This window comes from Corylus avellana, chromosome ca3, assembly GCF_901000735.1.
Source record: "Corylus avellana chromosome ca3, CavTom2PMs-1.0".
NCBI lineage: Eukaryota > Viridiplantae > Streptophyta > Magnoliopsida > Fagales > Betulaceae > Corylus > Corylus avellana.
Window position 1 is genome coordinate 31771479 of NC_081543.1, and position 27585 is coordinate 31799063.

Genomic DNA, 27585 nt, shown 5'->3' on the forward strand with positions numbered 1-27585 from the left:
AGAAGAAACATTTGACAATTCATTGAGTGGACCAGAAAATTGGTTATTATGAAATTTTGGTTCCAACAATATTGATGGATGTGAAAACAAAGAAATTGGAATACACCCAATTCATTGAGTGAATTGTAACTCAAGTCAAGAACCTCCATATTCAAATTTTCTTCCCACCTGCTAATGGAAGTAATCTGACCTATTAAATTATTATAGGAAAGGTCTAATATTGTAGTCAAATTCTCACCCATGGTGAATGATGGAATGGATCCATTGGAATCATTAAGCTGGAAAAAGCCATTAATTAAAGTTGTTCAAAAAAAGTAATAGACTGTTAAGACTTTGGATTTCAAATAGAGACTGCATTGACCCTTCCAAGTTGTTGTGACTCAAATCAAGGGATTTCAGTAGAGAAGAAGAAACATTTGACAATATTGCATTGAGAGGACCAGGAAATCGGTTATTGCAAAGTCTTAGCTCCAACAGTGATGGATGGAAAAACAGAGAAATTGGAATACTCCCTTCTAGTGAATTGTGACTCAAGTTAAGAACCTCCAGATTCGGAATTTCTTCCCACCTAATGGAAGCAATTCGACCTATTAAATCAATATAGGAAAGACCAATTGCTGATAACATTTTCAGGTAACAAATGGAATGTGGCAATGTCCCTGAAAAGTTTGTCGATCTAAGCACCAACTTTTGAAGGGATCCATTTGAAGGAAATTCTGGAAACGAACCCTAATTAAGAACACAATTACTTGATAAGTCAAGCATTTGCAGTGTTGGAATCTGGAAGATCATTTCTGAAAAATTTCCACTCAAATCATAATAATTGAAATCCAACGATGTCAAATTTTTGGAATTTCAAACACTTGTGAGTCTTTTACATTTCCGAGAGTTTTCCGCATCAAGAGTTGTGGAAGCGAATACAACTCAAAACCAGACGTGTTGATGTAGATCATAGTGCTTGGGAGTTCATGAGGAAGAGCCGTGAGGATGTAAGTGTGAAGACACCCTGTAAGATGGTGACATGCTCACAATCTTGCAACACAGCAAAAGACCATTCGAATGGTAGATCAGCTCGTTCGAACGCGTAGCTGATTTGGGGGAGGTCAGTGAGCTCCATTCAAAGTTCGTTTAAATGCCTAAGTTAATTTCAGCAGTTTTTAGATTTTAGTTTAGTGTTCATTCGAACAGTGGTTTGTACCGTTTGAATGCGTAGCCGTAGGTTTTCAATAACCGACTTTAATTAGTGTTTTATTAGGATTAGGGTTTTGGGGAGTCTATATTTCATATTTTATTAGGTTTAGAGTTTTGGGGGTCTATAAATACATGTTTATAGCCTCTAGAAATGTAGTTGTTGTTTATTAATCAATTTTGATGAATAAGAAGCCTCAAAGTTGAGGTTTCTTCATATTTTCCTTCAAACCATAGATATACTCTATAATTTTGAGAAGAATTCTTAGATCTTTGATAAACTCAAGATCTAGAATTATTTATCCCGTTATTTATTGATGTTCTTCGCTGCAACCCACTAATTTGCGCTGCATCAGTTGGCATTAGAGCCCAAGTTACTTTCCATGAATGGGAAGGGGTGATCGTTGTGCAGACATGAACGAGGTACATGTGCACACGGAGACAACACGTAAGGAGCAACCGACTATTTGTTTATGGCACATAGGTGGTTGGCCGAATGGTTGTCGTCGCCAACCAAGACCGCGATTTGTAGAAGCAGAAGGCAAATATATCGCTGAACGTTGGCAACACATGGATGATCAATTTAAGGCTATGAAGGATCAAATTGAAGACCTCACTACTGGCATATCCAACATGGGTGGTCACAATGTGAATGGATCTAGAAACCCGTTTACGGAGCGCCGAACTCATGGACATCAACACCTTGCGCAAGCTCATGCCAATTAGCGGGTGAGTAGATTCAAACTCGATATACCGAAATTCCAAGGTTGCTTGCAACCCAAAGAGTTCATGGTGCAAAAAAAAAAAAAAAAAAATTCACAAAAAGAAGTACCTAGGAAGATGGCAGAGGTGGTGCCTAGAAAGGCGGCGGAGGTTAGGAGCCAATCGGTTGTGGTGGAGGAAGATGGGTTTATTGAAGAAGATTGCTCGGTAGATTGGGCCTCTCCACCAATCTATGACACCTATCCCGACGAAGTGGTGAGTTCTATACAACAAGTGCTTGATGAAAACCCTAAAATAGAAGCCTTTGATTTGGAAGTTGATTTCCTTGGAGTAGATGTTATTTTGTCAAAAACTTTTAACCAAAGTTGTAATGAGATCTATGGGGTGGAGACGACTTTTCTATCAGAGATTGAAGGGGTCATTGTGAGTTCTTTGGGAATTCTCATGGCTTGTGGGATGGGCAAAGCACGAGAGAAGCATGACAAGTCTACACAGAAAAGTTGTGTGTGGGGCTTTCACGACAAACATCAAGGTATGTCGATGTTGAAGAGCATCGCATCTATTGTGGGGTGTTGTCTTTTCTTGATCTTGAGGAACGGCGAGTGTAATGAGTTGACTGGACATCCGAAGGACCGTGTAAAGAACCGGCCGAATTCGAGGTTGAATTCTCTCCAATAGGGGGAGAATGATGTAGGGTGGAAATTAACCCCTACGAGCTTCAATAATGAGGATGCGAATTCAAGAGTGAATTCTCTCCAACATGAGGAGGATGATGTAGATCACAGTGCTTGGGAGTTTATGAGGAAGATCTGTGGGATGTAAGCATGAAGACACCTCGACAGATGGTGACACGCTCATAATCTCGCAACACAGCGGAAGACCATTCGAACGGCAGATCAGCCTGTTCGAACATGCAATTGATTCGGGGGAGGTTAGTGAGCTCCGTTTGAAGCCCCGTTCAAACCCCATTCGAATGCCTATGTTAATTTCAGCAGTTTTTCAGTTTTTAGTTCAGTCGTTCGTTCGAACGATGGTTTGTACCGTTCGAACGCGTAGCCGTAGGTTTTCAATAACCGACTTTAATTAGTGTTTTATTAGGCTTAAAGTTTTGGGGAGTCTTTATTTCGTATTTTATTAGGTTTTGGGTTTTGGGGGTCTATAAATACATGTTTATGGCCTCCAAAAATGTTGTTGTTGTTTATGAATCAGTTTTGATGAATAAGAAGCCTTAGAGTTGAGCTTTCTTCATATTTTCCTTCAAACCATAGATAGACTCTATAGTTTTAAGAATAATTATTAGATCTTTGATAGACTCAAGATCTAGAATTATTTATCCCGTTCTTTATTGATGTTCTTCGCTGCAGCCCACTAAGTTACATTGCATCACGCGTCCAGACACCCATTCTAGGAAACTAATTAACCATAGTTCTGATACCACTTGTTGGGGAGATAAACATTTTGAGAGTTTTTGCCAATAGTACATTAATATACATATTTAAATATCACTCTAACCCAAAAGTTTAAGTTAATTGGTTTGGATCTACTTAAGTATATTAACTACTATTTTTCTTTATATTTTTTCAACCCCAAGAATCACAACAGATAAAAAAGAACGTGAAAAAAACCAAGTCAACTGATTGCCATCATGTTTTTCACTGTTCATGTCGTTTAAAAAATGATGCCAAACATGATTTTTTTTTTTTTTTTTTTTTTTTAAGTGGTATTGCACTACCTTCTAATAGCTTGACCACTTCTTGAGCTATTAGGGGTACTCACACCACCCTTGGAGGGTTTAAGGGGTGGTTTCCAAGGGCTTGAAGGGTGGTGCAACTACTCCCAATTGTTTGGGGGATAGTCGCACCTCCTCTTTCCCCTAATGGGTGGTTGATCACTCCATGAGAGTGTTGGATGGTTCGAGTGGTCAAGCAGCTCCTGAAAGGCTAAAACAATGGTTGGTCACTCCTCAAATATTCAAGGAGTAACTAGTTGTTCATTTGCCTTTTTGTTTATTTTTTTGAAGGTTGACGTGTATGATGTCCCACATCGCCTAGGAATAGAGATGAATATATGCTTATATGTATACTTACACCTTTCATGACAATAACGCCTTTTAAAGCCGTAATGGTCATGAACTCATCAGAACTCTGCAGTTAAACATGCTTCTGCGATAATAGTACCAAAATGGGTGACCTCTTAGAAAGTCTGGTTCGTGAGAGCCAAAAGCGGACAATATTGTGTGTCATTGAGATGAGATGTTACAACGCGACACCTAGAACGGCCTAGATCCAAAGAATAGCAGCCCCTGCAATTCCAATAAATTGCTGGAGAATTCAATCCCCCTCTATTGTTTTTGTATATATGTTCGTTTGCTTTGGAATTCTATTTTTCTTTTCCCGTAATCCTACTATATATTGCAATGAGAGGTGAGGAGAATGACAGCAACATGACAAACATTATAGAAAAAGAAATTAGGTAACTAGAGTTATTACAATTTGAATAACAAGAATGAATTTCTGGATACCCAATTTTCCAGCTCTTTCATCCAAACAAAGCAAGGATGGAAAGGAAGGAAGCAAAGTTTAATTGAAATTAAAAAAAGAAAAAGAAAAACGAGAACTTATACATCTGCTTCAGCTTTGAAAACTATCTGCTTTTGAGTCTCTTACTCCCCATGCTCGTGTATCTCGTCGATGACGATGATGATGATGTTGCTGCTGCTTGGCAAGCTTATTTGTCTGTCTCAATCCAAATATTTTTCCCGTTCTACCTTTGAAACGGTTTATTCGCCAACAAATCAATAAATTAGAAAAAATCACTGCGTCATCCAACATTTCCCAGTTCCCAACTTAACGAAGCTATTCTACTGCTGAGTACCGACAAGTACAAGAAGATGATGGCGATGGAAGTTAGAAAGAAATTATGAGGGTTTCAACTCGGACGTCATGGTTATCCTCTTATGCTTTTGAACCCATAGATACGTACATGGTACACTTTTGTCGAGGAGGGGCTAGCTAGCTAGCTACGAAACCAAGACTACTGAACCACGGCCAGAAAGGAGGCCGGTGCCCCATTTCCTCCCCCATTAGGCTGTCCTGCGCTCTGTCTCTGAAATTCTATCTTATAACCCATCTTCCTCTCCTCTTCTAATTCTTCATCCTCCTCTTCGTCCTCATCTTCATCTTCCTCATCCTCTTGATCAATATTAATGTCACTATCAGCTTCCTCAATTTTATCATACTCATCTACTAATAATTGTTGTTCACGTCGATCCTCCTGCTGCTCCATTAACTCCTTCACAATGTCTTCTGGCTTCAAGTAGAAAAACAAGAATCAGCATATATATAGTAAGTAAACATTAAATATTAAATATTAAATAGTTGGATGTGAGACGTACGTGAGATCGATCCCTCATGACAATATATAGTAAGTAAATATTAAACTACAGGAGTACTTGAGTTTACCTTCTTGGGCGCCGCTCCAATTCCTTCTCCAAGGAGGCCCGCTGGCAAACCTATGTCGCTTGCCTGGGCCTGTTCATCTGTACTAGCCTTGTTTTGGTTTTCTAATTCATGAGTACTAGCAAGCGCTTCTTGCGGTTCTGGTATTGGCATAATTGCCGGGGCATCGCGTGGATCCAATTTGACGTTCTCTTGTTGCTGTTCTGGCCTATTCTGGTTAAAACAAGTGTTGTTGCCGCTGCCGCTTCCACCACTGCTAGACGCGCCAAGTATTTTTTTCCGATAAAGAGCATCTAGCTGGTGAAAGTAAGGGCAGGTTTTGGCATCTTCGGGGCGTTTCTTGTTGCTTTCCTTTACCTTCTTGTAGTACTTATTAATGTTCTCCCATTTTTCCTTGCATCTCTTGGCACTCCTCTTATAGCCAATCCGCAACATCCCTGAAGAAATTTCTTCCCAAAGTGGGCCCTTGGGCCCTGCCTCTTGGTACCTCGGTTCAAGCCCGCTCCTCAAGCTTATGAGTGCAAGAACCTCTGCCTTGGGCCATCTCGAGGAAGTTGCTTCAAACATCCCTCCTCCACCACTCGTATCCTGTGGGGGTACCTGTTGTTCTGGGATGGCCATTACTACTTGAGCATTTTGAGGAGAACGTTGGTGGACCCGTTGTTGATAATGATGATGTTGTTGTGACGGTGGCGGTGGTGGCGGCGGCGTTGGCGTTGGAGCCGCTGGCACAGTCGGTGGTGGGGCAGCAGGAATATTGGTTACAGTAGTAGGGGTAGGTAATTGGACGGTTTGGCCAGTAATTTTTTGTAGAAAAGCAACTATAGCGGCATCCCTAGAAGCAGAGATGGCCCGGTCCTGAGCCATGAGCTCGTGCTCGCGGGCCAGCCTAGCCATCTCTTGCCTCTTCCAAGCTTCTTCCCTTATCATTCTGTCTTGGTCTCTCTTCTCTATTACCTCTAGAAATCTTTGCTGCATCACTTCTTGTTTGTACATTACCTGTTTCATTAGATTCTCGAAAAACTCCATCATCCTACGGGTGCCAGAACCGCTGCCGGCTCTTGATGACCCCCGTTTACGCTTGCGGCTGCTACCTACGTTAGATGGCTCCCCTTCTAGGCTTTCCTCCTCATCATCGGAGCCCGGAGAAGACGAGGAGCTATTCGATGAGAAGCTGATACCTGTTGGCGGGGGCGCTGCTGCTGCTGCTGCTGCTGATGGTGCAATAACTGCCGCACTCGGATCAGGAGGAAACATTCCGACACCTGGAGGGGCGTGGGGAACTCTGATAGAGGAGATTGGCATGGCGTTGCTGATAAAGCCGCCGATGCCGATCCCAGTGGAAACAGGAGAAATCACTGGGTTGATGGTAGTAGTTGTCACGGGCGGCGCTAGGAAGGACGCTGAAGCGTTATTGCCGGTGGCGCTGCTACTGGCAGCTGAGCTATGGAGAGCCTCAAGCTCGCTGAAGAATTTGTAGCTTTTCCCATCTTGACGACCAGCTCGGCCTTCCTTTGTTCGCTTGTAATACTTGTGGACGTTCTCAAATTTTTCCTTGCATTTCTTGGCACTCCGTTTGTATCCCAACTCCGCTAGCTTCCTGCCACCACCCCGAATTTTGCTTTGCATAAATAGATTCACTCAACACTTATCACAATTTCAGGTGGTAAAAAATCATATATCTCGACGAGTTCAGGAAATTAACCAAAAAAGTGCTAGCTAGCTACATAAAGAAAGCAGAGAGAGAGAGAGAGAGAGAAAAGTACTTGTGTTTCTCTTTTTTCTTTTCTTTTCTAATAGGGTCCGATTTTTAAGACTAAAATTATATAAAAGCAAGAAGAATTCTTCTCGGGATTGAATATAGTAATATAAATTGATTTTTCTTTCTCTCTAGGGGGGGGGGGGGATAAAAGGAAAGTTCACTGTTTCTGTGTATAAGGGGATTGGCTGGAAGACATGCAGCGGATCTGGGGCGTTTTGAAAATTACATAAAAAGAAGAAAAGAGACAAGGATGCCCAGCTAGCTCGTGAATCGTGAGGGCAAAGTGATAAGAAGCCATGTGCGTTTTTGTGCGGGGAATGAGAGTGCGTGCGTGAGAGAGATCTTGAGAGGAATACCTGCTTGCTCACCAAATTAAAGCTTTGTATGTAAGCTTTGGTTTTGGAGGAGGACAATGCGTTCTAATAAAGAAAAAGGAGTTTTTTTTTTCTTTTCTTTTTTTCTTTTTTCCTTTGTTTAATTATTGTAGAATTCTTTTGGAAATGAAAGGAAGGAAGGAAGGGGTTGAATTATAATTATTACCTAGAAACATCTTCCCAGAGGGGACCTTTGAGGGTAGCGTCACAGAAGACAGCGTCCATCTCGGACCTAATTCTGAGAAGAGCTAGAGTCTCTTGACGAGGCCACCGATTCCCGCCGCCAATAGCTCCTCCCTCCCCTGCAGCGGCGGCAAGTGCATCCTCATCTGCAGTCCCGCCCTGTAGAGGCATCAGTTCATCCAAATTCACAGCGGCCGAGGCAGGAGGCCGGCTGCTGATGGGCGAGGCCGCTTCTACTAGCTGGGCTTGTCCACTTTCCGTACCCATCGGCTGACCGGTTGCAGCAGCAGCAGCCAAGGCAGGAGCACTCATCTCGGATTTAGAGTCTCCTCCTCCTCCTCCTCCTTGTTGCATCTTTAATTTCTCAATCGAATACCCTCCACTTGTGCCTTGATTTCCGAGTTCTTTAATACAGATTGTTCTAGCGCTACAAGTAGCGGCAAATGATCCACTGGATCTTCTTCACCGTCTTGTATACAATCCACTTGATTTCTCTCACCTTCCTTCCTCCCTCGTTCACTTACTCACTCGTGATGAGAGGAGGGGACGTGGCTTCTGCTCGTGGAGGTGGTGGTGGTCAGAATAGAGAGAGAGAGAGAGGGAGCAAAGAGAAGTTGTGGTGAAAGGTGGGGGTTGTGAGATGTCAAGAATGGAAATAAAGAGGACAGTAGACAACTGGAAAGATGAAAGCCAGAAAGTGAATTTCTATGAGTTAGTGCTGGCCTTCAGATTTGATCTTTATTCCTTTGTTTATAACTCTTAAATTTGAAACCAAAAGCAAGCTAAAATAAAATAAGATTCAAGGAAAATAAAGCAAGCAGTAAAGAAGAAAGAGAAGATAAGCAGACGAGCATAATCATCATCATCATCAACTGCACTGCACTGCACTGGCCTGCCCTGCCCTGCCCTGCAAAAATGACTCAGAGAAAAGAGAAGAAATGGGCTGTGGGGGAAAGAGATAAATGTAGAGAGAGAGAGAGAGAGAAATGAATGGAGATGACGATTATGAGGATTATGATGATTAAGAGAGAGAGAGAGACAGAGAGTGAAAGCGAGAGAGAGAGAGAGAGAGAGAGAGAGAGAGAGCTATATGATAAAACAAACGGGATGCTGTGTTGTCAGCAGCTCTCACTTTGCAGCTAATAATTGTTAAAACCATTTACACACAATATTGTACTACTTTTCAAAACAATAAAAAATCAATTTTTTTTTTTTCTTTCTTTGAGGAAATGGCAAACACTCCGTCGCGCACACTCACAAGTATTCCATCATCCTTCGCAATGAAAATCCCTTTGCTTCCTAATCCAATCATTTGTCCTACTAAATTGACCAAACACTCCAATTCTCGGTACACGTGGCGTTCCATAATTGGACTTTGTTTTAACTTTATGAAGAACTAACAGCAGCAAAGCTTTGCCCCTCCCTTCCCACAAGTGCCATAACAGATTCTTTTCCCTTTTATTTCTTTTCTAGTCCAAATTTCGACCAATTTTATTTATTTATTCTATGCAATACACAGGAAAGAAGAAGTACAAAAACTCCAGGCTACTAGGGCTGAGATCTGATGATGTTGATGAGGATCAAGCTTGGGTGGGTGGAGGTCATCTCTATATATCCAGATTAGTTGCCGGCCGGCGCTTGCTTCTCTGGGCTTCCCATACTTGGGATACATTAATTTTTAAATTTACCAATTAATTCTCTAAAGATATTTATACAGTGGGATTTTTTAACCTGTATTTGTTTAGTTGGAACAAACTCGAAGATTGAACTTAATTGGGAGGCGCACAGGAGAATCAGAATATCTAATTCTACGCTCCAACTTAACCAGGGTTAAAAATGTAACCCAAATCAAACCACATGCTAAGATGTACTACAAATCACTATTTTGGATAATTTATACTACAAAAACACGCAACACACAGATTGAAAACTAATTAATGAATATGATTTTTTTTTTTTTTGGATTAAAAAAAAAGATTTAATTAAAATGACAGCCAGTTAGCTTGAAGCTTGAAGCCCCTTTGAGCTAGGCCTTAGCCTGCGGGGGATCAGTGGTGGTGTCAGATGACTTTAGTTTTATAACAAAGTTGAGTTGTCGGCCCCATCTCCACCTGACATGTTTAAATAAGTTCCATGTGATTGGGGGGCGTCTTAGATTCCGTATTACCTCTCCACGCCGAGGTAAAACGAATAATGTTAAAGAGTCCCCCTTGTTTGTCTTGATGAGGGGCTTCCGCCAGGCAACCCAATTTGGAAACGTATAAATATAATCAGGAACCTAGCCAGGCTAGCCAATACATTGGCTTAAAAAGGGGGCTGCAACTGCAACTGCAACCTCACTCAGGACCTGATATGGAATAAAATGCCGGCCACCTGATGATATGTTGTTTCTTTTACTTGCTTTTTCATGTTTCTGACTTGTATTCTATTCCGATTTCCGACTTTGTTTGTGTTTGTGTTTGGTTTTTTCTTTCTTTCATTAATCTTTTTTTTTTTTAAAAAAAAAAAAGGAATAATCATCTTTTCTTTTTTATATATATTTTTTATTTCTCTGTGAGCAAAACGAATAATCATCTGCTACAACTAGAACACACAACTCTATAACTGCCCCTATGAATCGGCGTTTGTGGGTGTTTTCGTACGAACCACTCATTTTATTACTCCTACATTCAGTACTCTCTTTCCACTAAAGCCACTTTTCCTCAGAATCAAACATGAATTGTCTATCAAGTTTAATTTTTTACTGCATTAATTTATATATATACAATTTATATTCCACAAGCAAGTTTTTCTTATTGGTCCTCAGGTCTTGGATCTAGTGATAAGGAATAAAACATGGTACAACTAAGTCTTAGATCGATTGAAATATTCTCTCTAGTAAATTTAGAAAAATAAAAAAAACAATCAATTATCAAAGTTTACTAATTAGGGTGCAAGTGTTCAACTATATATTAAGCGTAAGATTTGGTTTCTTAGTATACGTTGGGGGAATTGTGTTACTACTAGTGTACGTACATGTGAAATTTTCATTGTACACCATCTAACCATTATAAAGTGAATCCCTTGCTAGAGCTCGGAAATATGATCAGAAGAGCAGATGTTAATTAAGAAAAGCCAAGTCCTCAATTCTTCCTTTTTTTTTTTTCTTTTCTCCCGGTAATTAAACTCCTTAAAATCTCGTGCAAAATATGAAAAACTGGTTTATATATATATATATATATATATATATATATATATATATAAAGTCAAATTAATTAAGGGTAAACAAAAGAGAGAGAAAGCAAAAACGCGGATAAGCTAAAGCATAATGAATGGGAGGAAAAAGGAAAGAAGCCCCCAATCGGGCCAATCCAATCGAGGGAGTAGGGAGGGAGGGGAGGGGAGGGAGGATGCATGGGGATGGGGTGGGGGCAGACAAGAACAGATTGCTACAGCTGTAGGAGGGATGGGTGGGGGGCCCACTTCATGAGGTGGTGGTAAGAACGTGCGTGGCGTTTCTTCCGGATTTGTGAAACCCCTAACTGCCAGGCATCTATCCCCATGCCCGGATCAGTGCACATGCCCCTTGCTTCCCCCCATTTTCACTCCTTATCCCCTTTATTTTTAATTTTTTATTCATATACTATGAATTTTACGTGCCACTTGCGACCCTCGCTTTTTACGTAAATTCATACAAAAATTTACTCACAGTAAAGGGGACTGACTGACTGACTGACTGAGAATGGGCCTAGGCTCCTACCTCTTGTAAACTATATACAACTTTGAGTCCAACCATTTTGCTCATCGGCTTGCCAACAACGGGCTTTTACACGGGATCTAATGTTGGGCTTACAGTCATTACGTTTTACTTACTTTATCAAAAATTAATTTGATCGGCTACGGAGTACGGACCCAATTTTTTTATTTTATGTTTCTAATTACTAGTCTGTTTTGCAAGATTTGGTGATAATAAATAATTAATTAATTAGCTTTAGAACAAATGCTCAAATACTAAAAAAAATTATTATTATTATTGATATTATATAGTTTAACTCTATCTTCTAGTATCTATCTAATAGAGTATATGATAGAGTTATTCTCATGCGAATGGTTATTCTACCTTCTTCTATTCCCAATAAAAACTATATATATATAATTTTTAATGAAATAGTCATTTCACATACCAAACGTACCCCAAGAGTTCCAATCTCATATTTCTTCGGTTACTTAAAGCTATTTGGTTGAATGAAGGTAAAGAAACCACACAATAGAGTTTAACTAACAATCCAAAGTTACAGAAGGAAGCAATCATAATCCTATCCAGCCAAGCTTTTGGGCCCCCATTGCACCTATATGAACATGGCTACACATTATTACTAAACAAAGTCATAATAATAGTCCCTCTTCCCCTCGATCTTGACCCTGCAGTATGAAAATTTGACAAAGTGTGGGTAGACTTTGTCTCCACTTTAAGCAAGGGGCAAAACTTTGGCATAAATAACATACTAAATTATATTAGTGTAGTTAAACTCAAAACCAGAAAATCCCCCCTCCTCTCTTCTTTGAGCAACTCAAGGCCCCATTTACTTGTATGACTATGCATCCCGGCACTAACATCAAAGTTTATCACATCTCAGATACTAGCACTTTGTTTTAGGCTTAAGAGTGAGTTGAGCTTGGACTTGATTCAACTTTGAGCTTTGTATCTTCAGGCAACGTTGAAAGATCACTTTACAACAACAACCACAACCACACACGTGTGTGTATGAGAGAGAGAGAGAGAGAGAGTTTGCCCATGATTGACCAAAAATCATAAGAACTGACGAGTACCAGCAATGAAGACAAAATACCTCCTCAATATTCATTCACTCATGCATACCCGGTGCGTCAAATCGCTTCTAAGGCCTTTTTTCCTTGACCACCACCACCACCGCCCCTAAGGTATTCTTCAACATCAAGACAGAAAATGCAACAAGGAATCTGACAGAGGATGACAAATACTATTCGAGAGTCAACAGTCGGTGTTCCCATATACCCTACACTGTTCCAAGTGGTTCCCAATTTCTATGATCTGCATCACCTCTAAACAAGGTCCATAAAGTACAAGACCGAATCTGTCAACAGAAGTCATCTCTTTTATCTGAAATCCAATGACCAGACCATAGTAAGTACAAGATCTCACTTGCAGCAAGGAGTAGAAAGCAAGCACATAGATAGGAAATTGACAACTCATCGCGAGCTGAACCACAGATGATTATTAATTATCACCATTCACAATGGGAGCCAATTAACTCAATATTCTATTTTCTTAGTAGTATAAAAAATTTCATTCATCTGCCAACAAACACGTGTTATCAGATTCAAAATGAATAGGTGAAGCCAAGCAGTACATGCCACTAAGGGCCCCGTTGATTAACTAATGCTTTGAACTGATAAGTGATAACCCCTCCGACCAGAATAACCAATGAGAAAATAACACATAACCATCTATACCCATATTCACAACTATTGAATGCAAGTCCATAACAACATACCTTCATGTCTATCTATAGCATGTTCGATATCCTGGAAGTAGTCAACTTCATACGATTAGAGCATCCCATTGTTGAGTTCAATATAAAATCAAAACTCAGAGTCCAAATAACTTGTTCTAGTTGGCAGTTTATAGATATACAGATGGAATATTTGACAAGACATGACAAGAAGAAATAAGAAAGATCACCGCTGAAAGACTGTTCCAGAAAAATAACAAGGCAACAATCAATTGTTGGTTACTTCCATTTCCAATCTAATTAATCAGTCGATATTCTTTTAAACTAGTCCTAAGAGGCTCTCTAGGAGTAGTAGCTATTTTAACTACTAGTTCTTCTATACAAATTTTAACAGATTATCTATTACATTCTCTACTTTCTTTAAATATTATTTTTTTATTATTTTTTAACCCACTAATTTCTTCCCCCCTCTCTGTCTCTCTCTCTCATCTCCAACCAAGAGCACAAAGGGCCCCATCCGTTCATCTACAGCTACCCACATAAATACACACTAAATACAGATCCATCCATTTGTATAGCCATCAAGTAATTCTCTACCAAATCCTCAAATGCAAACCTGTATTGAACAATTAAAACGGAACTGCCCATTCGGTGGAGTTTCAAGACAGAAACCTCAATGCCTTCAACACCAACAAATCAACCAACCCGGAAAACACAACACCGAAATCCACTTTTAAAAATCAACTCAATTCCAAATTCAACAACAAAGAACCAGGACACCCAAAACAACCGAAACCCCAATCAAAACAATCAATTGTTCGGTTTTTCTCAAGCTACAATTGCACCCAGCAACCCACCAAAAATCACAGAAATATTCATCTCTACAAAGATTAAACCAATGAAATTTACTAGAAGTTTCCTACATTGATGATTGCCGTTGGACACCGAGAAGCTATAGAAACCAACCAAAGGCAGAGCTCGCCTGAACAGGGCTGGAATCCGCAGCTCGAGCTGCTGTCCATGCACAACGGTGGCCCAACCACCACTGCTACCAAACCGCACCACCTAAGGCCAGAAAATCCCCCTTCTCTCACAGGCTCTCTCTCGTTCTCTTCTCTCAATCTCTCGCTCATTCTCTTTCTGGCTTTAAACTCTTCCATTCTCTCAACCTCTCGCCCACTTGGTTTGAATTATTTGACTATTATAGGTCATTTTCCTATTCTACTAAAGATCCTCTAACACCATGCAAATAAGGCTTCGTTTGGTATGCAAAATGTCTATTCTAATAAGAAAAGGCATAGCTATTAATGGAAATGAAAGAAAATGGAATGGAATAGTTAAGTTGTTCCAATTTTTTAGTTAGTGATAACACATTTGCTTTTATTGGAAATGTAACAATATTATTAAAATACCCAAGATATATATAATAAAATAATAATAATAATAATTAAAAAAAAAAAAAACCTAGTAAAAATTCTTCGGTGGCCAACCACCTCAACCATGGCAAAACCACAAGAGTGGTCGCACCACCTCCAAATCCCCTCATGATGGACCCCTAAGGAACTCCATAGGTAGTGCAACCACCCTTGATGAGCATCAATTCAATCGACAAAAACTAACAAAACAGACATGGATCCTCTTCAAAGGCAACGGCAAAGTACAATACCTTGAAGATCAACCCCAACACCGAAGCACAAACACCACCATCACCCGAAAGTCCCTCATCACCATCGTCGCAATTTTAGCCATCCTCTTCTTGACTCTAACTATTGGTCTCATGCTCAGGGCATTGATCCATGAGAAAGAAACCAAGCCACCGGAGTCCCATCACTTTCATACAACTCTGTCGACTCCCTTAAAGTTGTGTCCAACGTGACCCAGTGCCCTGAATCGTGCTTCTCCAGCATATCCTCCCTCACCTACAACCTCACCTCCCCAAAACTTACCGTCCTAGAAGCCATTTTTAAGCTCTCTCTTTGACTCTCCATAGCTGAGTTCACGAACTTCAAGACAATGGTTTCGACTGCAAACAAGGCTACTTTGTGCAACTGCCAAAGCCAGATAGAGGACATGCTAGATCAACTTGGTGACTAGGTGGCAGCAATGGAGGCGGGTCCGAGAGAGGTGTTGACAGAGGCCAAGAGCCTTTTTCCATGATACACATGCTCATTTTAATGCCAAGCCACCAGGGGTGGTCGCACCACCCAGTGGTTCTGCCAGGGTGGCCGGCCACTCATTTTATAATATTCCTAGGAGTAATGTGTAACCAAACAAAAGAAAAACTATTCCTATAAGAATAGTCATTCCATTCCAATAGTCTATTCCGTGTACCAACATGCTCTTAGTCTTAAAAAATGGGTAAATTTTCCAACTTGAATTCATTGATCATTCTTAACTTCCAAAACATTGGCCACTTTGATCCACATTTTTTTTTTTTTCCAAAAGTGCCTCTTGCAAAAGAGTAGCATGATATCAAACAATTCTCTCCTACTTTGACACCCACTTGCATGCCTTGAAACTAGCTTTTAACATGTAAACCACTTACACCCCTAACTTTGCTCACTTTTGAAACATATCTATGCACACGTTTCATTTCAACCAAAGTAGAAAACTATTTCCTACAGCCCTCCTTGATTTGCTTAACGATTTCAAATGCAATTAACCAAGCAACACCATGAGACCCCAACCTCAGTGAGACACTCCTCTGTCAGCACTTACGAATCCTTCCTGATTGAATTATTTTGGTTATTCAAATATATTGCAACTGATCTCCTTTTCTGGGTGTGTGAGCCCATTGTCTCCTCTAATCAACCCTAAATCTCCAGCAAGAACTTGTTGATCCTTCTTTACAACCCTAAAAACTTCTACCATGAAAAAATTCTAACTCGTCAGTCATCTTTTCATCAACTATTATTCAAAAAATTTGGAAGGAACCAATCACAAACATTAAACACACATAAACATTTCCAAAAATTGGAGAGCCATTAAACCTAAAAAAAATAAAAGAAAGTTTTAGATTCTGTTTCCTACTCTCCTACATCATCTTAACTTTCATGATTCATCAAATTTTGAGTTTCTTGTCTATAATGTGCACAATCCAAGACCGAGCAATAAACAAATGGGCAGGAAATGTACTCCCTTCAGAAGTACTTCCACCTAGCAGATTTTCAACTTCTAAAACTTTTCAGATTATGAAGGATAAAAAAACACAGAGACATACAAACTCCAAAAGAAAGCAACTAAAAGCATTAAAATGTCAATTTGGCCCTACATAGGTCAAGATAATTTCCCTCTACTGATAGTGACACACCCCCCCCTTCAAACAAAACAAACAATGGAGTTCATGTTATTTTCTCATGAAATGTATAGACTAGCAACATAAAAGGAATGCAAAGTCATACCAAGAGAGAACCTGAGAACAAAAAATGGGTTAGTTCTCTTTCTTTTTCTTTGCTTCTTTTTCTTGTGGAACAATTGCATTAATGAAACATAATTGCACCACTCCTGAATGGCACACTCAAACTCTTCATCGCAAAGTGTTCAATACACCTTATATCTTATTAGTTTACAATGAAAAATAGAGTTGCGAGACTTGATATTGCAAGTGAAATGATAAATCCCTAAGTGTTTAAGCAATTACTGTCATTGGTTATACATATATATTAAGAAAGACAAATATGCTAAACTTTAGGAACAGAAAGTTCCCTAATCAAGGATTCAACTTCGTGCAGGGGCATGGGGAAAATAATGAAGTTCCATGACTAAACACAAGTATTTTTAATTAATATGATTAAATAATTACATAAAATTTAATTATATGTGTACTAGGTTTGCGCCTCTCTGTGCTAATCAATGATATGAATTACTTTAATAAAAAAAATCTAATTATCATATAAAACATTATAAAAGCATCAAAATTCGGGATGGAACTCCACTACTGAAGTTATTTTTGAAGGGGCTTTTTTCTATAAATAATTTATTTCTTTGTCTGTAAATTCAAAAAAGAAAACTACTGTCTTTACTAAAATTTAATTGGAAGTGCAGCCTTAAATGAAGGAAACTCCACCACTTGACCAGTAAACAAAACTGGGAAACAACAAACGAAGCCCAGAAGATCAAGAAAGTCATCACTAATTTAGGATTTCACATCGTATAACTACTAATTGTTCTCACATCATCAGTAATTTCCAAATTTCAGATCTTTGTTTATGATTAAAATACGTCCTGGACAAAAACGAAGGCAAACAATGTAATACCCGAGCTGAAGCGTGGACACTCGTCTTCAACTTCGTAAAACATAGCGCCCTCATATCTGCAATCTGCAAGATGGATTTTCAAATGCCGGATCTCAGTTGATCTATGATCATTGAAAGACAGGAGTAGAGTTAATGTATCCCAACAAGTATAAAGCATACGATGGTGGAGACACTCCTTTTAGGTAGTATCCATATATCCCAATAAATAGAATAATCGACCGAATTGCCACTCTCCCCAGCCAATAGTCAGACAAAATCAGTGACAGAACTGAAAGCTGTCTTCCCGCACTGACCAACTGTTAATCTAAGACTTTCTTCACTCGTTTGGTTTATTTTGCAACATAACCGACGTGGCGCCTGTCCAAGGACATTCAAGACATTATAAAAACTGAAACGGCCAACTCCAGAAAATTCAGTAAAAATGGAAAAAGAGATTGAACATTAAAGAATTAAGGTAAAAGACACACCACATGCCAATTCCTGCTCAATGGAAAACCCAAGACCTGAATATTTTTCACATAGCGCAGAGGAGGAGAACGTGGAAAGCAGAGAACTTTTCTTTTCAAATCTTCTCTTCCTCTGGCCCACGCATATGAACCCAATGTAGCATTTCCTTGTCTGGCTACGTCTTTCAAGAAAAAAAGGATAGGTTTTTTACAAACAGATGTGTAAGGATCCCTGGTGTCGAAGTCGAATTCATTCCTGTCACGTATTCTGTTCCAAGCAGAGTAGGTGACCTCTGAGCTCTCCAGCTCACGGGGAAGCACGACGTTTGGGAAAACCTGAACAACATAACCAAGTGAGACTGAAAAAGTGAGGCGTCGTGCTCGGTCATAACAGATTGATCGCTGCAAGAAGCTCCTGGGGTCGAGTCTCATGGCCTTTGTAAAGAGTTTCAAGCTCTCCAGAGAGCTCAGGCCGGGATAAAAGGGATCAACAGCATCGACATGGTGAATTGAAACAAAGGGGGCAATGGGGTGAGAGGACAGAAGACCGTGTGCGTCACCCCTAATATCCCACTGCAACAAAGAAGCGAATTTTTCCCAAAATGTTTCCTGAGATTTTGTGTATCAAATGCAGAAAGAAATTATTTCTGAAAGAATGGAAGAAGAGTCGGACCTGGTGGAAGCCATGTTCCCTGGTTAATGGAACGCCAAGTTCGGAAATGCAGGCATGGAGGCGATCATCACTTCCGTAGAGCTTGGGATACCTGTCGAGGCAGTCATCCTGAATCTTGGAGAGTGCCTCGGCCAGTGGGCGACTAATAGCGATCCCACCACCGCCAAAAGCCATGGAGTGGCTGAAATAGGTATTGGCAGAATGGCTCTCGGAGGGGCTCCCAATGTAAATCATCTCGGAAGGATCGTACTTGCGGAGAACAGCCACCAGATTATCGGCATTGAAAATGGTGTCATCGTCACCGAGAACGAACCAGCGTACATCCGGTAGACCCAGTCGGAAGCACTCGGTGATAATGCGAGAGATGCGGAGTCCAGAAGGGTGACCAGTGGGATTGGTGTAGCGGAAGCGGGAGATGTCCTCGGAAACCATGACAGCGGGTAAGGAATCATCGCCATCCTCGCGAGGCACTGGCTCCTCCAACCAGACATGGCCGCGCATGTCATCAGGATGCCACCAAAGCTTCACGAATTCCTTGCGCCGTTTCCAGAGCTGCGAGGATCCGGCAATGCCAAACACAATGTGCTCCAGCGACAACTCCACCGAAGGGCTGCCACTGTGAGTGGGAAAAGGCGGAGGCGAGGAGGGCGCCGATGACGAAAGAAGATCGGAACGACGACGATTCCTCCCGGTCCAGAGGAGAGAATGGGGGCTGCCTTCCCAATGCTTGAAACGCTGCCAGCAGTGGGTGGTGGTCCCGGAGAAGACAAGAGAGAGCCATACTGTTGTAGAGAGGAGGAGTGCCGCCACGGCCACGACGGCAGTGCCCGTGCGGCTCTGACGCCATGGACTGCTTCGGCTACGGCATCGATTCTTGTGGAGGTCAGGATGGTAACAGGGCATCGTCGTCGTCGTTGCCTTCGTCAATTTCTTGTTCATCTTCGTCACCATCATCGCCCCCAACGTTCATTTCCACCACTCGCCACCAACAAACACTACGGAGTTGAGAGAGTACTAGTCAGGGGAGGAAATTGGGGAAATTGGGAGAGTAGAGTCACTTCACTTGGGTTCCAGAACGGGGATATAGGCGCATAAATCAACGTCAAACGGAGTCTCTCTCTCTCTCTCTCGGATTGTGTGATGTTGATTTTTGACGCTTTGTTCGCTTTTTCAATTTTCTTCTCTCTTTTTTTCAAATTTAAAGCGAGCCTCTGCATCATCTCAAATCCCCTGCCTTGTGTTGCGTTGCGTTTGTCCACATCGTTTTTCAACCAACGTCTTGTTTTTTTCTCTGCTTTCCCCGGGCTTCGAAATCATTTGACGAGGAGAAAATGCTCCGCTCCCTTGCATGCACTCCTGTCACACAATTTGTGCACCACGATCGCCCTTCTCTGTCAATTTTTTGTGTAGCATGGCGCACCCTCGTAAGTCCAACACATCCTTCTAATACACTATTTACTTCAATTTTTTTTAAAAAAAAATTAATATCAAAATATTCTCACTTATATATCACATCATTCACATTTATATTTACGTTTTATTATTATTCAAATAAAAAAAATCATTACAAAACAAAAATTTTTCACTTTTCACCTTTTTATATCAATCATTATTTTATTATTTTATTTTTTTTATTATTAACTGTATCTTGCAAACAAGGCCCTAGTCTCACACACACACAGTTGCGGAGCCACGTTACCCCATGGCACCCCCAAGGATTTTTTTTTTTTATTTTTATTTTTATTTTTAACCCACGACACCTTCAAAATAAAAAATAAATTTTTTTTTTACAATTTTACCTACCTATTACCCAAGACACAGCAATCGTTCTCCTGCACCCCCATTTAACCCACAGCAATTTAACCCACTGCGACCTTTTTCTAGCACCCAAAAAAAAAAATCTCTAAGGCGCTCTCTCTCATACTCTCTCTAGTCTCTTCGTAAAGTGTAGTTCTAGACACTTTTTTTTTTTTTTGTATTTCTGTCTTTTTGATATAATGTCGACATGTTACATTTCTAATATATCAATTTGAGCACATATTTATAAACTTTTATAAATATTTTTTGTGATTCATATATTATGTAAATTACCAAATTTTTAAGGTGGAAAAAATTTTTAAGACGCCAAAAAAATTTTAGCGACACCCCCAATATAAAATGGCTGGCTCTGCCACTGCACACACATATATATACTCAATTAAATAAAAAGGAAATGTGCCAACGGAATGGTACGTTCATATGAATTTCACAACCAAAAACAAAAAATGGCTTGGCAACCCAAGAGTAAGCAACTTTCACAGGAAATAAGCAATATAAAACTTAGCACCAATGAACATTTCATATAAACCATCTATCACTACATTTATAGATTCCAAAGGAAAAGAAAATGGTTTTAACTTAGCTTTGCTACAAAATTTATTTAGATAGCATAGAAATTTTTTTATCCTTACTTAAATAGTGTTACGTAATAAACATGTTCAAAAGTATTTATAAGAAAATAAGTTATTTAAGTGAAAGGTGTTAAAGAAAATGAATTTAATCTAACTTTTTGTAGTTGGAGATTTGATTACTAAGCATTTTCGCTCATTCAATTTTGTTTTTGTTTTTCAAGTTATAGGCAAGGAATAGACGGCCGAAATGTTGAGCTATGAAACGTATAGGAAGCAATATCATGAACGTATTTTCCTCATCTTAAATAAGTGCGGCGGCATGATGAAACGTCTCTTATGAATCTTTATAACCTTTATGATATCATTATAGTAATCTAGACCAAGTGTTTCCAAATTAAATGGAGTTTTAAATTCATTTTGACCTTTTTCATGCGGTTGTTATCCCATTTAGTTAAATGCTCTGGTAAACCATATAATTTTATACACTTCTGAGTGAATAAGTTCGACAAACTTAGCCCTAGTGGGTTAGGAGTGTTATAGTTATGGTATGAAAGTGACTTAGTAATGTGCATTTAGCACCGCATGACATGACCCTGACAAGGACGTCAGAAATTTAAGAGAAGGGTTTGTAACACTTTAATCCAATATTATGAAGATAAGTAGTCTACATAGAGAGTGTGTGGGTGTATAAGAGATGTTTCATAAGTGTTAAAACTCACATTATTTACTTAGCATATGAAACTCGGCTTTATAAGTGATTTTAGGAAAGCTTCACATTAACTAACTATTTTGGGATGATATCATAAATATAACTAGCCCTTTTATGGTGATATTTAAAAACTTAGGCCACACAATTGGCCAAAATAAGGCCAACTATGGGCCAAAATATGGTTAATTATGGGCCAAAATGAGAGTCAACTGTAAACTTAAATGAGAGTCAATTGAGGGCCTTAAATGGGCCTATGTCTTCAAACAATACCTTAAAGGCACAAAGATGGGCCAACAAAGAGCCAAAAATGAATCCGAATTAACAACATGACCAACAATAAACCAAACCAAATAACTGAGTCAAACAAAGGAAAGATGAGGCAACTTGGTTGTTTTTTCACCATTTTTTTTTTTTTTTCCTCAACCGAGTTTTTTTTTTTTTAACAATCACATATGAATAATTTCCTACACAATCCACTCATAGGGTTTTTTTCTCTTCCATCTCTGACGCAAAAACTACGTTAGGGGGCTTTTCTTTTCAAAACTTGATTTCGAGATGGCATGTGGAACTCCGCATCCAGATCCAACTCTTTCTCTGTTTCCCAAATCACATGGTTTCAAAAAAAAATATTGTTCAATTTTTTTTTTTAGCCAGATCTTGGGGTGGCCTTCGAGCCACCATTTTTTTTTTTTTTTTTCTAATAAAGTAATTGTTTAAGTTTTATATATTTATATACTAATGAAATTCATCAAATGTTTTGACAAAATTTAACTACAATGACTAAATAGTTATTTTGTCCTACCCCGAGGATATCTGAATTATTCTTTATGCTGCATGCAATGATTTGTAATTTTAGCCAATTACAATGACTAATTTTACATTTATACCTAATTGATACTCTTATATTTTGTCTCTTAGTTTGTGTTACACATATTCTCAGAGGTAAAACCCATGGGCCCCAGACATAGTGATCTAATGGAAAAGAATCCCAGAATACTGCAATAGGCCCACCTTGATAAAGCCCAAAGCCCCAGTAAAAGACCAATTGACCTGCGGTTTCAGCTATGCCGAGAATGCTAGTCCGAGACTAGCACAATCGGGAACACTCAATGTAACGGACATGCATTAAACCATCTGGTTGGTTACGCTTCAGTCATGGACTCATATTGATGACTCGGATAGTTACGCGCCAGACAAGGGATGCACGTTAAAAATATAGTTACAAATTACTTGTAATAGCCAAGGAATAAAAATATTAACTCCTCCATCCGCTACAGTGGAGTCGGGGATCCAACCGAGCACTTAAAGAATTATCGGATGCATCTGGCACTCCATGCAACACCCGATGAAGTGACATGTAGAGCTTTTCCCACGACTCTCTCGGGGAACGCTAGAGAATGGTTCCGAGGCTTAGTGCCCAACTCTATAAGTTCCTTCAAAGACCTTGCTTGAATATTTTTGACCCAATTCCTTGGGTCTCGGGAGAGGAAGAAGCCTTCCAGATATCTCTCAACACTCCATCAATGCGAAGGGGAGAGTTTGAAGGAATTTATGACCCAATTCAATCTAGAAAAATTGAAGGTAGAAGATCTTACCGATGGCGTGGTGTTTTCCGTTATCTATCAAGGCATCTCTCCTGATGAGCCGGTGATGAGAAAAATTGCACGAAGAGGCCCAAATTGGTTTTCTTAATGGAAACCAAGCTACCGACACAACGAATGGAGATTATTAAAAAGCAAAAGCTGGTTTTGGTAGCTTTTTTGTGGTGGATAACGTAGGGCGTAGTGGTGGTTTGGCATTGATATGGAGTGTGGATATTTGTGTGGAAATTCAAAATTATAGCAGACGCCATATAAATGCAATGGTACAAATAGAAGTAAATGGTATTAAATGGAAGTTTACGAGGTTTTATGGCCATCCCGAGGTGGGAAAGCGTCAAGAAATGTGGAGTCTTATACGCCATCTTTATTCTTTTCCCCCAGAAGCTTGGCTTTGTGTCAGTGATTTTAATAAGATCACTGAGGATGCAGAAAAATTTGGTGAGGCTCATAAGCCTAGAGGGCGGATGAGCTTTTTATGACACTTTAAACCATTGCCAATTGCATGACCTTGGATTTTCAGGAGCTAGATTCAAGTGGTGTAACATGCAACAAGGAGGGAATTTCGTAAAGGAAAGGCCAGACAGGGCGACGACCAATAATGGATGGAGGGACGCTTATCCAGTAAGGCAAGTGGAGGTCTTGGCAAACCGAAGCTCTGATCATGCTCCCTTGTTGGTAAAATTTAGTAAATCTACTCTGAGATTGGCACTAGAAGAAGAGGTTCAGATTTGAAGCTGAATGGAATACTGAGAAGGAATGTAGGAAAATCATCCATCAGGTGTGGAAGGCCAAAACAACGGATGTAGGGGTGTGGAGGGTTGTTAGGCAAAAACTTGTTGAGAGTAAGGAAGAACTAGGAAGATGGGCAGTAGCTGATAAAAATCCAGTTGATGGCCTCATTATTTCCAAAGCTCGTGACCTACAACAGCTTCAAATGGAAGAGGGCATTCTGGATTTAGTGAAAATGGGTCAGCTCCAACGTGAAATGAATGGTTTAATAGAACAGGACGAAACCCACCTCAAACAGCGTGCAAAGGTGGCTTGGTTGAAATCTGGAGATAGGAACTCTAAGTTCTTTCATGCGTGTATCAACCAACATCGGAGAGCAAATGAAATTCATTGTATTCACGATGAAGAAGGCTCATTACACTCATCCCCAGAAGAAGTTGAAAAGCTTTTATTTTGTATTTTTAGAGGATCTTTTCGACCTCTAGTTCGAGTGGTATTGAGGCTTGCTTGGCGACTATTCCTAGGCGAGTTACTCCAAAGATGAACAAGCAAATAACCAATGAATTCACCAAAGAAGAAGTGGTTGCAGCCCTCCAGCAAATGGCACCTCTTAAGTCCCTGGGTCCAGATGGTTTTCGAGTTTCTTTTTACCAAAATAATTGGGAGCAGGTGCGCAATGAGGTATGTATTACAACTTTCAATTTTTTTCGGACTGGAATAATAGATGAGGTAATAAATCAAACTCATATTGCGCTAATCACAAAAAACACTAATCCTACCCGGGTGACTGAATATTGACCTATTAGTCTTTTCAATGTATTTTATAAAATTTTGTCCTAAGTTTTGGCTAATAGATTGAGGGGAAAAATTCACTTTACCCCCCCTGAAGTTTGAGGTGTTTTTCAATTTGAATCCAAATGTTTAAAAATTTGTAATGCACCCCTAATGTTTCAAAATTTTGCAATTAACACCCTTCGTTACTAATTGTTGTCTAAATACATGAAAATTGCCTGCATAGGAGCAGGTGAGAGGCATCTGCTCCTTTTCTTTTTCACTCCAACACCCACACGACACCCAAACGGGGTTCAAAAGGGGTTGACGAGAAAAAAATCAAAACAGGTGTTGGGTTTTAATGAGGGGCAATTATGTCAATTCACTAGTTAGGTTGGGTGCAAAATTGGAAGACACAACATAAAAATTTCACATGAGTCGCACATGATGTCATTTTCGTCTACTTAGAATGCAATTAGTAACGGAGGGTGTTAATTGCAAATTTTTGAAACATTATGAGAGTACATTGCAAATTTTTAAACATTGAGATTCAAATTGAAAAACAGCCCAAACTTCGGGGGGGTAAAGTGAATTTTCCCTTAGATTGAAACTTATACTACCCTTGATTATTTCTACCAATCAAAGTACTTTTATTCTAAGGAGACTCATTTCGGATAACATTCTAATTACCAATGAGACTCTTCACACCATGCATTCCAGGATGTGGGGTAAGGAGGAATTCATGGCTATCAAGCTCGATATAAGCAAGGCCTACGATCGTGTGGAATGGGATTTTCTAAAAGCAGTGGTATGTATTGGTTTTGCTCCTAGATGGATTCATCTAATTATGGAGTGCATTACTACTGTCTAGTATTCCGTCATTATTAATGGGTAGTCGGTGAGTAGTATCCACCCATCTAGAGGAATAAGATAGGGGGACCCTCTATCCCCTTATCTTTTTCTTCTCTGTGTGGAAGCCTTGAGTTCACAATTACAGCAAGCTGAGAGAACAGGTCTACTTCGGGGTGTTCCCACCTCTCCGAGGGGGCCACGACTGAATAATTTATTTTTTGCTGATGATATTTTGCAAGGTTAATTTGGCTGAATGGCAGATTCTCTTTGGCTTGCTTGATACATATGAAAAGGCCTCGGGACAAAGGCTTAATAAAGATAAGATGTCGGCTTTCTTTAGCAGAAATTTCAGCCATAGCACTCACAAAGAAATGCTACAATTGATAGGGATTCTGGTTGCTAAACATATGATCAATATCTGGGGTTGCCAGCTTTAGTGCGCAAATCCCGTATTCGAGAATTCTAGCATATCACTAATAGGGTTCGTAAGAGGGTGAATGACTAGAAAAATAAATTCATGTCTCAGGCAGGAAAGGAGATTCTGTTGAAAGCTGTAATCCAAGCCATCCCAACCTATTGCATGAGTGTATTCTTACTACCTAAAGAACTGTGTCGGGAAATAAATTCTATCATGCAGATGTTCTAGTGGGGACACAAGGAGAATGGCCAGAAAATTCACTGGATGAGTTGGGAAAAATGAGTTTCACAAAGACAAGTGGTGGAATGGGTTTCCGGGACCTCCATTCTTTCAATAAGGCACTTTTAGCAAAACAATGCTGGAGGTTAGTGCAACAACCTGATAGCTTACTAGGGAGGATTTTTAAAGCAAAATATTTTTCCAATGAAGGTTTTCTGGAGGCAAGGATTGGGAGTAGACCATCCTTTGCTTGGTGGAGTTTATTTGCAGCTCGTGAGCTTCTTCAAGAAGGTTTGTTGTGGCGAGTTGGCGATGGCAAATTAATCAAGATATGGGGTGAAAAATGGCTCCCTAGGCCAACCACATATGAGGTTCAATCTACTTGTACTCAACTTTCGGGTGAGGCTAAGGTGTGTGAGCTTATCAACTCAAGAATGGGGGAGTGGGATGTCTCTTTGATCAGGAATATTTTCCAGGAGGAAGAAGTTGCGATCATCTGTAACATACCCATTAGCAAATATGGGCAACCTGATAGGAAAATTTGGAGAGCTTCTGCCACTGGTTTTTTCACCGTCCGAAGTGCTTATCACTTGGAGAAGGAGTGACAGGCCATGAAGCACAAGCATGGATCTACTAGGTCGGGGTATGCTCCATTGTGGAAAACCTTGTGGGGATTGGCAATTCCAAATGCAGCCAAGGCATTTTTATGGCGGGCGTGCAATAATATTTTACCCACTAAGGATAACTTACGTAAGAGGGGTATTCTCAAGGAGGATAGGTGTATTTTTTGCACTAGGGAAGCTGAAATTGTTTTACATGTCCTGTGGGAATGCCCTTATGCAGTAGATGTTTGGAGTGCTTGTGGCCAAAGCCTTCAGAAAAGCCATGGAACCTTCGACTCTTTTTTGGAGGTGGTGGCTGGTCTGATGGATCGGTGTCAACGAGAGGAGATGCAACAAGAAGTTTTGGTTGCAAGGAAGAGGTTTTTTTAAAAAAAGAAAGATTTTTAAGATGGGCGATTGGGTTTTTCTTAAATTTTCAAAACCATCTATTTAACAAATAAAGATTCTTCAATCTGAGCATTTTTTTATGATCCCTTCAATCTGAGCATGGTGAAATTTTTTGATGAAATTTCAAAAAAAAAGTTTCAATCTTTGATGATCCCTTCAATCTGAGCATTTTTTGTTATCTTTTCCAACTGAAAAAAGAGAAAGTACAATTGTTATTTTTTGTTAATTTTTTAAGAAAAACCCAATCGCTCCTCTTAAAAATCTTTTCTTTTTTTTTTTTTTTAAAAAAAAAACAAAACTCTTCCTACCACAGACCACCACCAGAATCCAGAATTGCAGCCAACGCAAGTAC

At 39.8% G+C, this 27585-nt stretch overlaps 2 protein-coding genes across 6 annotated transcripts; both read right to left on the reverse strand.

The window, feature by feature from the left end:
• Positions 1-4344: 4344 nt before the first annotated feature.
• On the reverse strand, positions 4345-8730 carry LOC132174673 (trihelix transcription factor GTL1). 2 transcript variants are annotated; one of them, XM_059586314.1, is made up of 3 exons: positions 7672-8727; positions 5373-6969; positions 4345-5220 (listed from the first exon to the last, which is right to left on the reverse strand). In XM_059586314.1, exons 1-3 carry the CDS (start codon positions 8040-8042, stop codon positions 4945-4947), a joined length of 2244 nt encoding a protein of 747 aa, XP_059442297.1. In that variant the 5' UTR covers positions 8043-8727; the 3' UTR covers positions 4345-4944. The 2 variants fall into 2 exon arrangements, with proteins under 2 accessions (XP_059442297.1, XP_059442298.1); XM_059586315.1 differs by having other exon boundaries at positions 5122-5216; positions 7672-8730.
• A 3281-nt stretch (positions 8731-12011) lies between these two features.
• On the reverse strand, positions 12012-19658 carry LOC132175015 (uncharacterized). Of its 4 annotated transcripts, XR_009439384.1 has the most exons (4): positions 18535-19658; positions 17883-18434; positions 17416-17772; positions 12012-12807 (listed from the first exon to the last, which is right to left on the reverse strand). XR_009439384.1 is itself a non-coding variant. In XM_059586808.1 (3 exons), the coding sequence occupies exons 1-3, from the start codon at positions 19486-19488 to the stop codon at positions 17662-17664; spliced, it is 1380 nt and encodes a 459-aa protein (XP_059442791.1). In that variant the 5' UTR covers positions 19489-19658; the 3' UTR covers positions 17287-17661. The 4 variants fall into 4 exon arrangements, 3 of the variants coding, with proteins under 3 accessions (XP_059442791.1, XP_059442790.1, XP_059442789.1); XM_059586808.1 differs by lacking the exon at positions 12012-12807 and having other exon boundaries at positions 17287-17772; positions 17883-18197; XM_059586807.1 differs by lacking the exon at positions 12012-12807 and having other exon boundaries at positions 17287-17772; positions 17919-18434.
• Between the last annotated feature and the right edge of the window lie 7927 nt (positions 19659-27585).

Bases quoted from the DNA above. Each gene is read 5' to 3' on its own strand.
- LOC132174673 (XM_059586314.1), bottom strand. From the start codon at position 8,042: ATGCAACAAGGAGGAGGAGGAGGAGGAGACTCTAAATCCGAGATGAGT. The intron at 6,970-7,671 runs GTAATAATTATA...GGGTGGTGGCAG, and splicing joins CTCTGGGAAGATGTTTCTAG to GAAGCTAGCGGAGTTGGGAT. The intron at 5,221-5,372 runs GTAAACTCAAGT...TTCTACTTGAAG, and splicing joins TTGGAGCGGCGCCCAAGAAG to CCAGAAGACATTGTGAAGGA.
- LOC132175015 (XM_059586806.1), bottom strand. From the start codon at position 19,488: ATGATGGTGACGAAGATGAACAAGAAATTGACGAAGGCAACGACGACG. The intron at 18,435-18,534 runs GTCCGACTCTTC...TCTTTGTTGCAG, and splicing joins GGGAACATGGCTTCCACCAG to TGGGATATTAGGGGTGACGC. The intron at 17,773-17,882 runs GTGTGTCTTTTA...GTCCTTGGACAG, and splicing joins TGAGCAGGAATTGGCATGTG to GCGCCACGTCGGTTATGTTG.